Genomic DNA, 13,574 nt, shown 5'->3' on the forward strand with positions numbered 1-13,574 from the left:
TGGCGAGGGACCCTAAAATTTTTCTAAAGGCGCCTTTGGCGCCAGTATATACTAACTTTGAGGGGGGAGCGCTCGCCGAAAAAACGCAATTTTTCTGGTTAAAACTTTCCAAAAAATGCCTAAAAACGCCTTTATTGGCCTGTTTTTTCAAAATTTTACATATCATGCAGTTAAAAATGGGTCAGTGTTCTAATGACGTTCTCTGTCATGAAAGAAAGTTTATACTATAAATTTAAAATTTTTTTTTGTTTCAGGTTCATCTTCATCATGTGGCCTCTGAGGTACTCCTTGTTTGAGGGCAAGCACGTGGCAGCAGTGGCCATCCTGGGAGCATGGCTTCTTGGCACAATCCCCGTCATCAGTATGCATAAAGGCTCTTTTTCCTACCATATCGAATAGTTTTTGGGAAACAATACAAAAAATCTATAAATTATGGACAATATTGAAGATCAAATTCGAATCGTACGAACAATTTTGTTGTGCGGGATTATTCGCCACGCATAAATAAGCATGATGAAAAGAAAATTTTGACAAATTGACAATTTGCAAACTCCCAGAAGTTTTCTAAAAAATGATCGGAGGTAGAACATTCTTTTATATTTGAACTCAAAAAGTCAATATCTTCAATGGAGTATAGAAGTTTTTTTGTTAAAAACTATTATTTCGATCGGCAAAAAATGACTGAAAGAAAAAACCACACCAAGCATGAAATTTCCGTTTTCTTCGAAAGTCAGAACAATCACTTCAAGTAGAGTAACTTACGCAACTCAACAAGCCAAGAAATTGTAGGCTAACTGAAAACTTTGGAGCTGTTACCAAGCAATTTCAAATAAAAGAAGTCGATTTGTTCACAAAACTGTCTATTCTAACTATCAGTCAGAAAAAAACTTATACATTTTTTAGACATTTCACAGTTCTTAATTTTTGTTGGACTACGCTAAATATTTGGTCCTCTTCACTTTTCAAAAACTTATACATCATTGTATTTCTGATCAATTTGTAAAACTTTTGTTCTCATGAACTTCTTCCCAACTTTCACTCAATTTGAGAAAAAAAGAATTAAGAACGTTTGCAAAAAAATTTGGCCATACTTTTTAAAAAATATATATACTGCATTTTATTTCAGATAAAGTTGTAAGCTTTTTGGCTCTTAAACAAGATAGTAGATTTTCCTATTTACCAAATCAGTAACTTTTAATTTCTTAACAATTGATTGTCGGGCCACAGGTTGACAAAAGTTCCAAACGAATTGAATAGACAAGGCCAGAATGTTGTGTTTTTACATGTAAATTATTTTTTTGTTTCAAAATTGAGGAAAAAATGGAATTTTTAAAATCAAATTAGGTTTGGAAGAAAAAACCTCTGTTTCAGTTGATACGTAGACAAATGTTCAACTTAATTGAAAATAAAGGTTCATTACAACCCGCACAGGAATTCCATGGATAAACATAAGTCATTTTATTGTCAAATTCTATAAAAACAAAACTATAGATAAATAAATATATTTTTTTATTAACGTTTTGTTAGATTACGTTTGTTGTTTATCTATTCAAACACATGCGTTTCTAAGTATTTTGTACAACTAGTTTTAAGGTAGATCAAGCGCAAATTTTTTCAAAAATTTCAAAATTGGCATTTTGACTTGTTTTCTCATTAAAAAAAAACTGAATCGCACTAGATTCGTGAGCGGAATTGTTTTGCAATTTGAATAGTTCAATGATAAAAGTAGAAATCGTCGCAAATTATTGTTCGATGCACGAAAATTGGAAAAGTTTTTAGAATAGTTTTCAAATCGATTTTTGTAAATTTCACATATGATAAAAAGTTCATTATTATAATCCATTTTTTGCCCGAAGGCAACATAAGGAATGATTAATTTGTAATATTTTTAAACCTCAAAAATGCATTATAATTGATCCACTTAATTGACTTGGATACGAGATCGACGAGAAGCATTCAAATCTGAACCCAAACTTTTTGAGAACGCAACCAGTTTCACCAAGTGAAAACATCTGGCGGTAAGTTTTCGAGCTAACAAAATTCAAAGTTTCAGTACAAATTTAGAACAAAAAACATTTGGCGAAGACAAACAGATCAATTTGAAATTCTTTTGAATTCATCTTTTGAAAAAGTAAAAAAAGCTTGCGCCAGAAAAAAGCCAAAACTGAACCAAAATACTCAAAATCTCGAGTCGCCTGTCAAAAATGCCTGTCAAAAATTGAACAAAATATGAGAAGTTTTTTTCGCTGGTTTTCTGTCAAACGAAGGACAGATTTTTTTGTCTTGCAAAAAATGAATGGAAAACTTTGTTAAAAGTTTTGTTCCATGTTTGCAATTAATCGCGAACTATTCTTAAATTATTTTGTTTCTAATTTTCTTTTTGGAGCTCAAAAACAAAATTATTGTGTTCAGATTTTTGTCTAAATTTTTCAGCTAACTTCGAACAACTTTTTTGGTCAATTTGAGTCCAAATCTGATCATAACACAGTTTGAAACCGAATTAATTGTTGTACCGATCGAAAACGGTTTGTAGCTTCTACAAGTTGGTAAAACTGGTTTTCATTTTTCTCAATGCTTAGTTTTAACATTTTGAGATAGGGACCAGTTTAAGTTTATGTAAGTGCTATCAATTGTTTTCTTTCTGTCTGGAGATCTGCTGTCCTGACCTTGCGATCTTCAACGTCCGATCTGATCTGAAATAAAACAGTGCAGTAAGATTTCGATTTAATGCCTAACAGTTGCTACAATTCAAGTTAACAATTATTCTTTTTCTTTACATAAACATTTGCACACTTCAACATGGCGCAGCCAGCAGAGAAAAAAGGAGGAGGAAAAAATCCACTGAACATTCAGTCATTTTGGGACGCACGAACACCAGAACCCCCAATTTACTGGGAGGAATGGATTGTAAAATTTCACTGGGGAATGATCGCAAAATATGATATTGATCTCGATGATTTTTATTTTGCACGTACTTTAAACGCAGCGGCTATTGCAGCGTTGCCAGATGACGTAAATGGGAAGAATCGTACCGAGTCGGAAAAGAAGCTAAAGTCTAACCTTTATCTCTGTATTGGAGATGAGGCGCAGAGATTTTTCAACGCACGAAAGCCGGGGGTGAAAATAAAACGGAAAATTACCCACGGGTACTTGACGAAATGGAAAATGGGTTTCAACGTGAGCGGAATGTAACCCATGAGCGGGGACTCTTCTATGGAAGAAAGAAGAGGGAGAACGAAACCTTCGAGGAATTCCACGCGGAATTGAGCGCCCTAGCGGATAGTTGCGATTTTGCTAATGCAGGGGAAAACGTTCGGGATATTTTTATTATGAACATGCGACAATCGGACTGTCAACGAGAATTATCTAGATCAACAAAGCTACCCGAGGAAGTTTACAGGATCGCATTATCTTACGAACGTGGGGAGCGTGCATATAAATAATACACGGGAAAACCGGCTTCATCAGCGCCGTCGATATCTATTAAACAAGAACCAGTTAATAACATAAGGAGGGGACAAGGATTTTTCCGAGGTCGAGGTCGCGGGGGACGTGGAGGATACTCCCAAGGATCAAGTAGTGGGGGGAGCGAAAATAACCGTAGATGCTATAATTGTGACGCACCGAATTTTACTCTTGATCATATTGCCAACTGCCCTGCGAAAGGAGCCACATGTAACTCGTGCCGAAAACTGGGACATTTTGAACGAACATGTAGAGGAATCCGAAGGGGTACTAACCAATGGAGAGGACGAGGACGAGTTGGTTTAGTCCGAGACGAAAACGAGCATGATCAAAGCATGCAGAGTGTGAGTGAGGGAGCAGAAGATCCAGTGGCATGGGTGAATCAGCAGGGAAGAGGGGATAATGATTCAGTCACATCGGGATCCGACGACTACATGGTGATGTCAATCAAGAAGAAGAGAAATGTGACCGAACTGAAGATCCATGGGGCCAGAGTCCAGATTGAGGTGTCGGGGAAGAAAATGTGGTTGTGGATAGATAGCGGATCCCCAGTAACATATTCAGCATGACGGATCTGAAAACAACATTAGGTAAAGCGAATATTCAACTAAAACCTTCAAAAGATGAATTTTTGGACTACAAAAACAACCGAATAAACATACTGGGAAAAGTAGCGGTGACAATGTCTTTGAATGGGTGGGCAGCTCCAGCACACCCGCGCGCTCAGCGCATTACGTTTTGTGCCACATTCCAAAACTAAGCTAACGCCCTTTGAGGTATATCATGGAAGAGAAGCAAATACGGCGCTTCGAAACTTAACGAAAAAACCATCCTTGAAAAACCTAAATTGGGACAATGTTGTTAACCAGAAGCTATCTTGTTTAGACAAGGCGAGCAATCTCCCGGAGGTGGAGCTGACCCTAGATTGGGAGAAGAGGAGCGACCTAGTATACGCACCAGAGCAGAGAAAAACCCCAAGGATTTTGGACGATTTGGAGATAAATGAAACTGACCCAAAGGTCACGGAGGTAGCGGATAGAGTACCAAAGCCACCAGGATGGCTAAAGCGGAAAAAGACTAGCACCACAACAGTCTACCAAAAGACAGGGAAAACAGACCCAAAGGATCCAAGAAGGTATAAACGTTTACCATTGAAAATTGAAAAATTAACTGATCATACGGTGCAAAAGGAAAAAGGGTCGTTATTGAGGCGAAGTGGTGTTTCTTTTAGATCGGCGGCTGAAGAAGGCCAAATCACAGATATGAACGACGCGTGCGCCCCGGGTCCTAGCAAGTACCTAAAGAGCACCCCGGGTCCAAGTAGGCCTTCAAAGAGCACCCCGGGTCCAAGTGAGCCCGCAAAGAGTACCCCGGGTCCTATTGAACCCACGAAATTTAAAAGAAAGGCTGATAAGGAACAAATCGCGAAGGGAAAGGCGAAAAAATCAGTGAAACAGCGAATAGTGGAATATAGCTAGGACGAGAGCGAGGAGGATGAAGACAGCGATTGGACAGTGGAAGCGGACGAGGCGGCAAAGACTGCGGCTAGCGGGGGAGTAATTGAACCGTCGGAAACAGATAAGGAGCGAACGCCGAAAACCGTCGGTGGAAATCGACAACAAGGCGCGGCGGGGACAAGAAAATCAACGCGACAGCGACGAGGCGTTGACAAAATGGGGGGTATCATGATTCATCGCATACAAGACAAGTAACATGACATAGAGCGAAGAAAACCTTAAAGAGAGGTTTGGCAAGTCTGCCTGAAAACTCAAGTTAAACTGAAACTGTTTGTAACATGAAACTAAAACAATAGAAAATACGAGTTGATAAATTTTATACAAGTTAAAATTTATTTGTGGTTGCCCGAATGAGATAGGGACCAGTTTAAGTTTATGTAAGTGCTATCAATTGTTTTCTTTCTGTCTGGAGACCTGCTGTCCTGACCTTGCGATCTTTAACGTCCGATCTGATCTGAAATAAAATAGTGCAGTAAGATTTCGATTTAATGCCTAACAGTTGCTACAATTCAAGTTAACAACTATTCGTTTTCTTTACAGAAACATTTGCATACTTCAACAATTTGAAGATTCTGACTTTCAAAAAGCTATGAAAACAAAACTTGAAAAAATTGGGAGAGCGTTTTACTTCAGAGCTTTTTGGCCCAAGCATAAATTAAAACTTGCTTTCGAAAGTTCCTTGTTCGAAATTGAAAAAAGTATAATTTTTTCAATACCAAAGAGATACAGCCAAAATTTAAGAAATGAAGAACTAGGATATTGAAGTTTACCGCTGAAAAAGTTCGTATTTAAAAAGAACATCATCTTTGAAGCTTTATTTGATTTGCCAAATTTGTGTCGAATTTGTGTCGGTGACAAAAATGTTGACTCTTTTCTCGCAAAAGTTAAATTACAGTTTCCAAAAAAACTGGATAAGCAAGTTTTGGTCATTTTTGGCTGTTAGTATCAAATAATTCGTTCAAAAAACAGAACAAGCACATTTTTCGCCTGACTAAATCACGACTATCAATTCGGCAGCTAAACTGCACGGTTTTTAACTACAATCAAGATATCTTCTATATCTGTATTTTAAACTGAACTCAAAAGATCAGAAAATTTTATTGATGTTTTCTAGGCGTGAACGTGTGGGTTTGCTCGGATTACAATAACAAGAATAATGAAGACTTCGCGAAGAAACTCACAACGTTCAGTCACGTGAATGCTCATTCTACCATGGCATGGTTTGCAGTTATGTTGCTCATATATACAATTGTGTTCTGGAAACTGGAGAATTATGTCAAGGAACAAAAGAGGATGCAGAGGAGAGAGATAGCCCCACCCACTCAGTTTGTTGTACTATTTGTACCTTTTATCGAATATGTAACCCCCCACCCTCCCCTCCCCTCCCCCCGCCCAGCATTCAAAGTTCAATTTGTTTCGACCGTCTTGAACTCAGTCACCTAAGTTTCGACCATTTTGACCATGTTTGGTTTAGGAGAAGCATTTCGATTGTTTGATATCACTGAAAAATTTTTAACCCTGTTCGACCGAGAAAAAAAGTTTCAACTGTGTTCGACGCAGTTTAGTTTATCAAAAGACAATTTTATTGCGGGAAAATTTCGAGCCTTGAGATCGGTCTACGGCTCTATCTCATTGAGTGGTTCAGATTAAGTACAGTGCTGATTTAAATTATCCGGACAAAACGAACAAAACTTGAATTTTCAAAGAATTAATATGGTGCCATTTTTTCTCCGAAATTCTCAACAAAAATTTTACCCCAAAAATGGGTCGTTTTGGCTTTTTTCATTTAATCAAAAATTACGCTGAAACTACTTTGTTAATTTATATGAAAATTATATCACAGGAAGCCTCTTACGCAGTTCAACATAGTTTAAAAAGGGTTAAATCTCCAAAAACCAGTATAAATGAAAAAAATTTCACTTGATAGTCAATAAATGTGATTTTTACTATATAAAACCCAGAATCTCTGTTAAAAAATAAATTTTAAACAATTTGCGCGATTTTTTGGAAATTTAACCCTTCATAAACTTTGTTGAACTGCGTAAGAAGCTTCCTGTGATGTAATTTTCATATCAATTAACAAAGTAGTTTCAGCGTAATTCTTGATTAACTGAAAAAAGCCAAAATGACCCATTTTTGGGATAAAATTTTTGTTAAGAATTTCGGAGAAAAAATGGCACCATATTAATTCTGGTGAAAGTCTAAGCCTTTTTTGTCCTTTTCACTTTTTGTCTAATCTTAACCCAATTTAAAAAAAACGCGTTTGAAAATTCAAGTTTTGTTCGTTTCGTCCGGATAATTTAAACCAGCACTGTACACCGCCTGTTTATTGCACCATCTAATTTTGGCTGGACAGTTTCGTGCAATTACTTTTGTGTAATACTGGTCTCAATGCTACTCTTATTTCTTTGTCTCATTAGAATTATAGGATAACTGATAGAAAGATATTAATTGATTGTTGTTCCGACTTTCGAATATAGTCAGGGAAAATTCACACTCAGGGTAATTTTCTCATAGTATTCTCATAGTCAGGGTAATTTTTTTCTCCAGAAAAGTTTTGAAGGAGCTTATTTATAATATAACATTCAAAAAAATTTGTCTTCAGGTTAAATTTGAAAAAAAAAATCATTTATGGTCATTTTTCATAAAGATTTGGGTATTTAAAGACTGCCATTTTTCGATTAAAAAAACGCGCGATATAGTTCATTCTATCAACGCGTAAACGGAAATTTCAACAATCTTAGAAATCTTTTTAAGTTGAATTGAGGTTTTCTACTTGGTTTATTTGATACTTTGGTATGAGCAAAACACAAAACTTTATGCATTAATGCGTGGTGAAATTATTTTCAACCAAAAAATTTCAAACTGCTTTCTTTTTTTTCAAACTTTTTTCCAAAAAAATACCAACTGCTTTCTTTTTTTCAAACTTTTTTTCGAACCTTTTTGTCAAATGCAAAAACTACAGCATATACTTTATTTTCGCCTTGATACAAAAAATTTTAGTAGAAAAAATTTCAAACAGTTTGCAGTAAAGTTTGCCGAGGAAAATAATTGTGACCTTAATCGACCAAAGAATTTTTTTATCAAAAAAACACATTCAACTATGGAAAAATTAAAGGTTTCGATCATCCGAAATTTGGGATCTTTAACAATTCCTCCACCCCCCCCCCTATTACAAAAATGGGGGAAATTGTTAATTAGGTACCATAGGGGGGAAAATTGTTAAGTAGATCCGAAATTTGACCTAGAAACAAAATGGCAGTATGAAATCACTTCGAGCTTGTGCGATCAACGCATGCTACATTTTTCTATCGAAATGACCCAAAAAAGCTACGTTTCCACAGAATAAGTCTGCAGAAGCTTAAAGTTTATTTAACTTCCGCAAATATAAAACTGAACAACTCTGTTGTTCTTGTAAAGTTTCCAAAACATGAAAACACTTGCTTTGACAGTATTTGAATTTTTTTTGTGTCTGAAAAATCAAAACTTGTTGCATTTAACCCTAATTATTGTTACAAAATGAAAATTGTATGGTGTTTTGTTGGTTAAATGTTGCTTCTTTGACCTTCGTCTAAGATCTCTGCGTTAGATAAAAACAACGGAATATTTGTGCTTGGAGTGGGTTTATTTTCTTCAGACAAACTTCGACTTTTTAACTAGCAATTTTTGACGTTTTTTATGCATATCATTAAAAGGTATTGCTGTCCTGAGCTTAAATTGGAAAGAATATTTCACTTGAGATAATTTTTTGTTAAATTATGGGGGTTTGAAGATTGCCATTTTGGCCAATTAGGGACAATTAACGCGCGATGTATTTCGCGCTATTAACGCGTAAGCGAAGATTCAATACGTCTTAGAAATCGTTCAAAGTTGTTCAACGAAGCTTATTTGCCATAATTGATTTGTTGGAGCGAAATTTATCAATTTGAATTTTATATGGCGTGTGGGGGTAGGGATGTTTTCACAAAAAATCTCAAACTTAACAAAAAAAATTTTTTATCTTCATTTTTGCATTTATTTTTTTCATGTTATTAAATCTCAATGGACCTTAAAATCAGTGGGAACATTCAAGGCTTCGCCCTGATCTACGAGCAGTCGTGTTCTTTTTTAAAGTTGTTTTGACCCTACTTGATTAAATTTTGATTTTTGTTCGACTTAGTCTCGATTCTGCGTTTGACATTGTGTTCGACTATTTTTTAACATGTCAATGAGCTGTACTATTGTTTTTTTGCTATACCTTCCAATCCCTGAGGAAACTTGAAATAAAAAAAATATTAACTGTTGATAAATTTTACTAATGAACTTGAGGTTGATATCTAGATCTTTGACTCAACTTGAAATTATCGAGAAAACAAATCACAATTTTCATCAGTTTACCCTCCCACACGCTAATATACACTACAAAGGGAGGTATTCACCGTCTCGTATTCTTATAAATCGACCAAATGACTTGCTTCAACTTAATTTGAAACGAATTCATCTGTCGCCTTACGCGTGTTATATGAACGCAAAATATCGTGGGTTAATTAACCCAAATTGACCTAACTAGCAGTTTTCAATCACCTCTAATCTAATTTTGGGGAGCCCGCGCTAATTGTTTGTTGATTTTACAGCATGGAGAGAAACAGATTTCTGAGGGACAAAGACATCAACCCCTCCCAGCAAAGTCTGCAGGTGGAACAGCTGGTGCGCAATCAGCAGAAGGAAAAGGCCATCCTAAAAGGCTATGCCATTCGGGTCACGTTCGCATTCGTACCCCAAGCACTGCGATACATCCTCGCATTGATGGTCAACACATAAGAGCTGTGAAATACAATAATAAGAAAATCAATTTTGCTTTAAGCGATTTAATTTATCAAAAATAGGACTTTAAAAGTGACCAAATTGAGTCGGTAATTTATAACTGGCTGAGCGTTTTTCTTCATTTTACAAAAATTTTTATTACCAAAGAATTGCTTTTCTGACTCGTTAGATATTTATTTCTAGAAGCAGACTCAAAATTTATTCGGATTATCATTCTTGGTTAAAATTTTGGCAGGATTGTTTCGAATCAAACAAAATTTTTTTAGTTGAGGCAATGGAAACATTTTTTTAGTGAATGAAACAGAAAAAGTCTTTTTTTGAGTTCATCAGATTTTACTTCACAGCTCATTAGGTCATGATATCTAAGAATGGGCCGCAGTCACTACTAGTCGGTCATACAATACCCGCCCTGCTTTTTAAGCAGTTTGTTCTCCTGGCTGTAATTGGAGCCGCTTGCTTCAGCTCTTTCATACACTGTTTCTCCCAGACAAAGCTGAAAGACGCGGCCAAGAAACTGCTCACGAAGCAACAACGTCCGAATCAAAACGACAACGGGGTCATGATGGTGCGCCGCGACAGGCCCAATAGGCTTCGGGTGGCGACATCGACCCCACGGCTTACACCATTGTCGCCATCGCCGTCGCCGAACCTTCTGGCCAATGAAAAGTGACACCATCCAGCTACTCGGAATGCGCAATTTTTGTGGAATGCTAGGCGGCAGTTTTATACAAGCTTTTTATGCGGTTTTCTGTGAATAGTGTTAATAATATGCTTGTCGGTGAAGACTTACCAAGCAGATATCGTCAATTTACCATAAAAATGGACAAAAACTCAAAATATGGATAAATTCTTCAATCATCAGATGAAGGGTCATAAGTTTGAACGAGCAAAATTCTATTTCGATGGTCTTAAAAATTGTGATTTGTTCGACGATCCGATTTCCTAGAAGCAAAAGGTTCCCACTCCTTATGCTCAAGTAAATTTTTTATCTTTAAATTCAAAACAGATAAAAGACTAATGAATTGAACCTGATTACGAAAACGAGGAATTTTCTTTTAGCCCCCCCCTCCCTCGCAGGCGTCAGATCGTGAAAGTTTGGTCCAAAATCGTACGACAACAAATTGAAAGAAACTAGCATCCTAACTACAATTGTATTATATATTTTGGCAGAAAAAAAATGATTTAACTTCAGTCTAATGTTGGAGGGAAACATTCAATTTTTGATGCAACTTTGAATGTCTTCAAAAAGCTTCTAGATTTTTCTACTTGCAGTTTGATGTATTGTAACATATCTATAAATTCATGGTGAATGCTTTTCTATGCACATTTAATCAGATGTATAATCTTGCGCTCTGTAGCAAAAAAATATGTTCGTTTCTTTTTCGTTCTCTTCAATTTATCTTGAAACTTCAGCTAAAACAAGGCAGTCATCATTCTTGGATAAGGAGTTGGAAATCTAATTTGATCGGCTTTTCCTGACATTCAGAATTTTTTTAAGAGTTTAAAATATGATCTAAATGAAAGCGGGGAGAAACTGGGATCCTTAATGGTTAAATGTAAAATAGGATCCACGACTTTTTACCCTAGTCCAAACTACCCTATACCAACCCACCCAATACCATTCTACCCTAGAAAACAATTGAAACTAATCCCATCTTGTCAAAGAACCCGTAACAGAACATTTCCGAACAAATCGAAGAACCATTAAAATTGACCAAAGATTAATTGCCGCACGTGAATAAAATATCAAAACAAAAAAAGTTGTTTGCCTGTTCAAAATATAAATGAGTTCAAAATATTAACGAACAGAAACTTTAACCCAATTTTGTGAAAGAAAAGCGTTGCGATTGTTTTTAAAGGAGCAAAAGTCGCATCACTTATTTTTAAAGGATCAAAAGTCGATATAGCTTAGTCGATAACGCATGTGTTTTAAAATTGAGAGTTCGACAGATCAAGTCGCCCAGAAATCAAAATTTGAATGAAATTCAAAAGTTACTGAATGTTTGACTAGTTGATCACAAAAACAAAGGGTAGACATGCCAGGATCTGGGCGCTGAGTGAAAGAAAAAAATCTTCAGATTTTGACCTCTATAACCTCCCAAAATATCAGCCCTCTACGGAAACAGTAAGTTCAAAATGTTTCTTAGAAGATCAATTAAACTTTATATAGAACATTCACAAAACTTGATAAATTAAACAGAATTAGGGATAACTTAATTGCGCAAGAGGATACAAATGGAAACTTTGTTAAAATTGTTGCCATTGTTTTTTCCTTTTCTGAAAGTATTCTCAGTATTTCTTGCGACTGTGGTCGCTGTTTCCACCACTGCATTCAATACACTGGATTTTGATTTGTACAATCCTACTTGGTTTGCTTCAGAACCCTGTGAATAGTTGAAGGGCTTCTATTAAAGAAAACAACGCCAAGATGGCAGCCTTCTACAGCATTTCTTGTCCTGATTAATCCAGCAGCTGTTTCTGCGGAAAGATTCCGAGAGTTTAATGGAAATACAGGGTCACGAGATTTTCTTCTGATGGTTTATTTTTTGATGTAGTTGCCTTGGAAGAATGAGGCTCCCTCATCAAGTTTTCTGGTGATGTTTCCATCGAGATCGAACTTGTCAGATAATTTTTGATCTACTTTATAACCAAGGCGAAAACGGCAGTGACCGTTTCAACTGGTACAAAACTTTTAGCTGGAATTACGCGAAACGACAAATTGAGTTCGTGACTAGTTTTATAGTGGTTTTAATCCCTTTTCGTTTGTTTTTCGGTTGAACGCTGGACATACACAAAAAAAACCATGAGCAACGCTTCTATTTGATGACTGGCGAAAGCATTAATTGCTGCTCGTTCAAAATTGAGGAGAAAGCTGCGAGGCTTGGTGTTTAGGTGATCGCTGACAAGCGCTTCGCTAACTTATTGTGTATGGTCTCGTTTAATTGAAAACAGTGCCCAAATGCAGGGTAGTATAATCCAAAGAAATAATTGTGGATAGTATAAACTTAATAAAACTGAAAAGGGCAACCTTTGAAGGTTCCGTCAAGGAGCCAAACATCTTGATGTAGTATCAAATTCTAGATATTGTCGCGATCTCCAAAAATTAGCACTATTTCAATATCTTCAGTGCCGCTGTCGAAGACGCAAAAATGTTTTTGCTGCTTCGTTATCTCAAAATGTCGGTCGACAGTTGGACGCACTGTGGGTTTCTCAATTTTTTTCTGCCCATTGAGGCCCCGGTTAATCGCCGACCGGCAAGGAAGAGCTAATTGAGGCTTTTTGTATGGACACAGATTGCACACATTTTGCTATAAAGCTGCTAGTGACTGGTAATTGCTGAATGTTTCTGTTTCCTTTTCTGCACGAAAAACTTTGCGTCTGAACGACAGAAAGTATTCATAGCTTATGTTCATTTCTACAGGAAATGAGATCTTTATCTCGGGCTATTGCTATTGTTTTGCATTTATGAGGCTCCTACATTCCAGTGAAAGTTTCATTTCTTTGTTTCTTGTTTCTTAGTAAACTTACCGCCATCAATCACAATTGTTTTTTCTGATTCTGTTTGGGTAGACCCCAAAATTTTGATGTTATGTGAAGAAAAACTGATATAATGGGATGAAATGTTTCTTTTTTGTACGGGATTAAAATAATTTGTGATTAAAAACTGTTAATTGAGACAAATTCAGATTTTGTGGCTAAATTTATGAAAGTGGTCTCTTGAACAATTGCTTCAAGTACAAGACTTAATTCAAGTTCAAAAATTTGGAAGTTATTGAATTAACACGTGCT

The 13,574-nt window shown here is 36.2% G+C and overlaps 2 protein-coding genes across 3 annotated transcripts in view; one reads left to right on the forward strand and one right to left on the reverse strand.

Annotated features, from left to right (window-relative positions):
- Window positions 1-13,574, reverse strand: part of LOC134843582 (ankyrin repeat and SOCS box protein 8-like) — a 349,755-nt gene that overhangs the window by 89,448 nt on the left and 246,733 nt on the right. The window lies entirely within an intron of this gene.
- LOC134844577 (5-hydroxytryptamine receptor 7-like) overlaps window positions 1-13,574 on the forward strand; it is a 35,183-nt gene that overhangs the window by 17,777 nt on the left and 3,832 nt on the right. For both annotated transcript variants that reach the window (XM_063861317.1, XM_063861316.1), the window contains exons 5-6: window positions 255-361; window positions 6,097-6,307. In XM_063861317.1, coding sequence (XP_063717387.1) covers window positions 255-361; window positions 6,097-6,307 — 318 coding nt within the window. The remainder of the gene's footprint in view (window positions 1-254; window positions 362-6,096; window positions 6,308-13,574) is intronic.

This window comes from Symsagittifera roscoffensis, chromosome 4 (assembly GCF_963678635.1).
Source record: "Symsagittifera roscoffensis chromosome 4, txSymRosc1.1, whole genome shotgun sequence".
Lineage (NCBI taxonomy): Eukaryota > Metazoa > Xenacoelomorpha > Acoela > Convolutidae > Symsagittifera > Symsagittifera roscoffensis.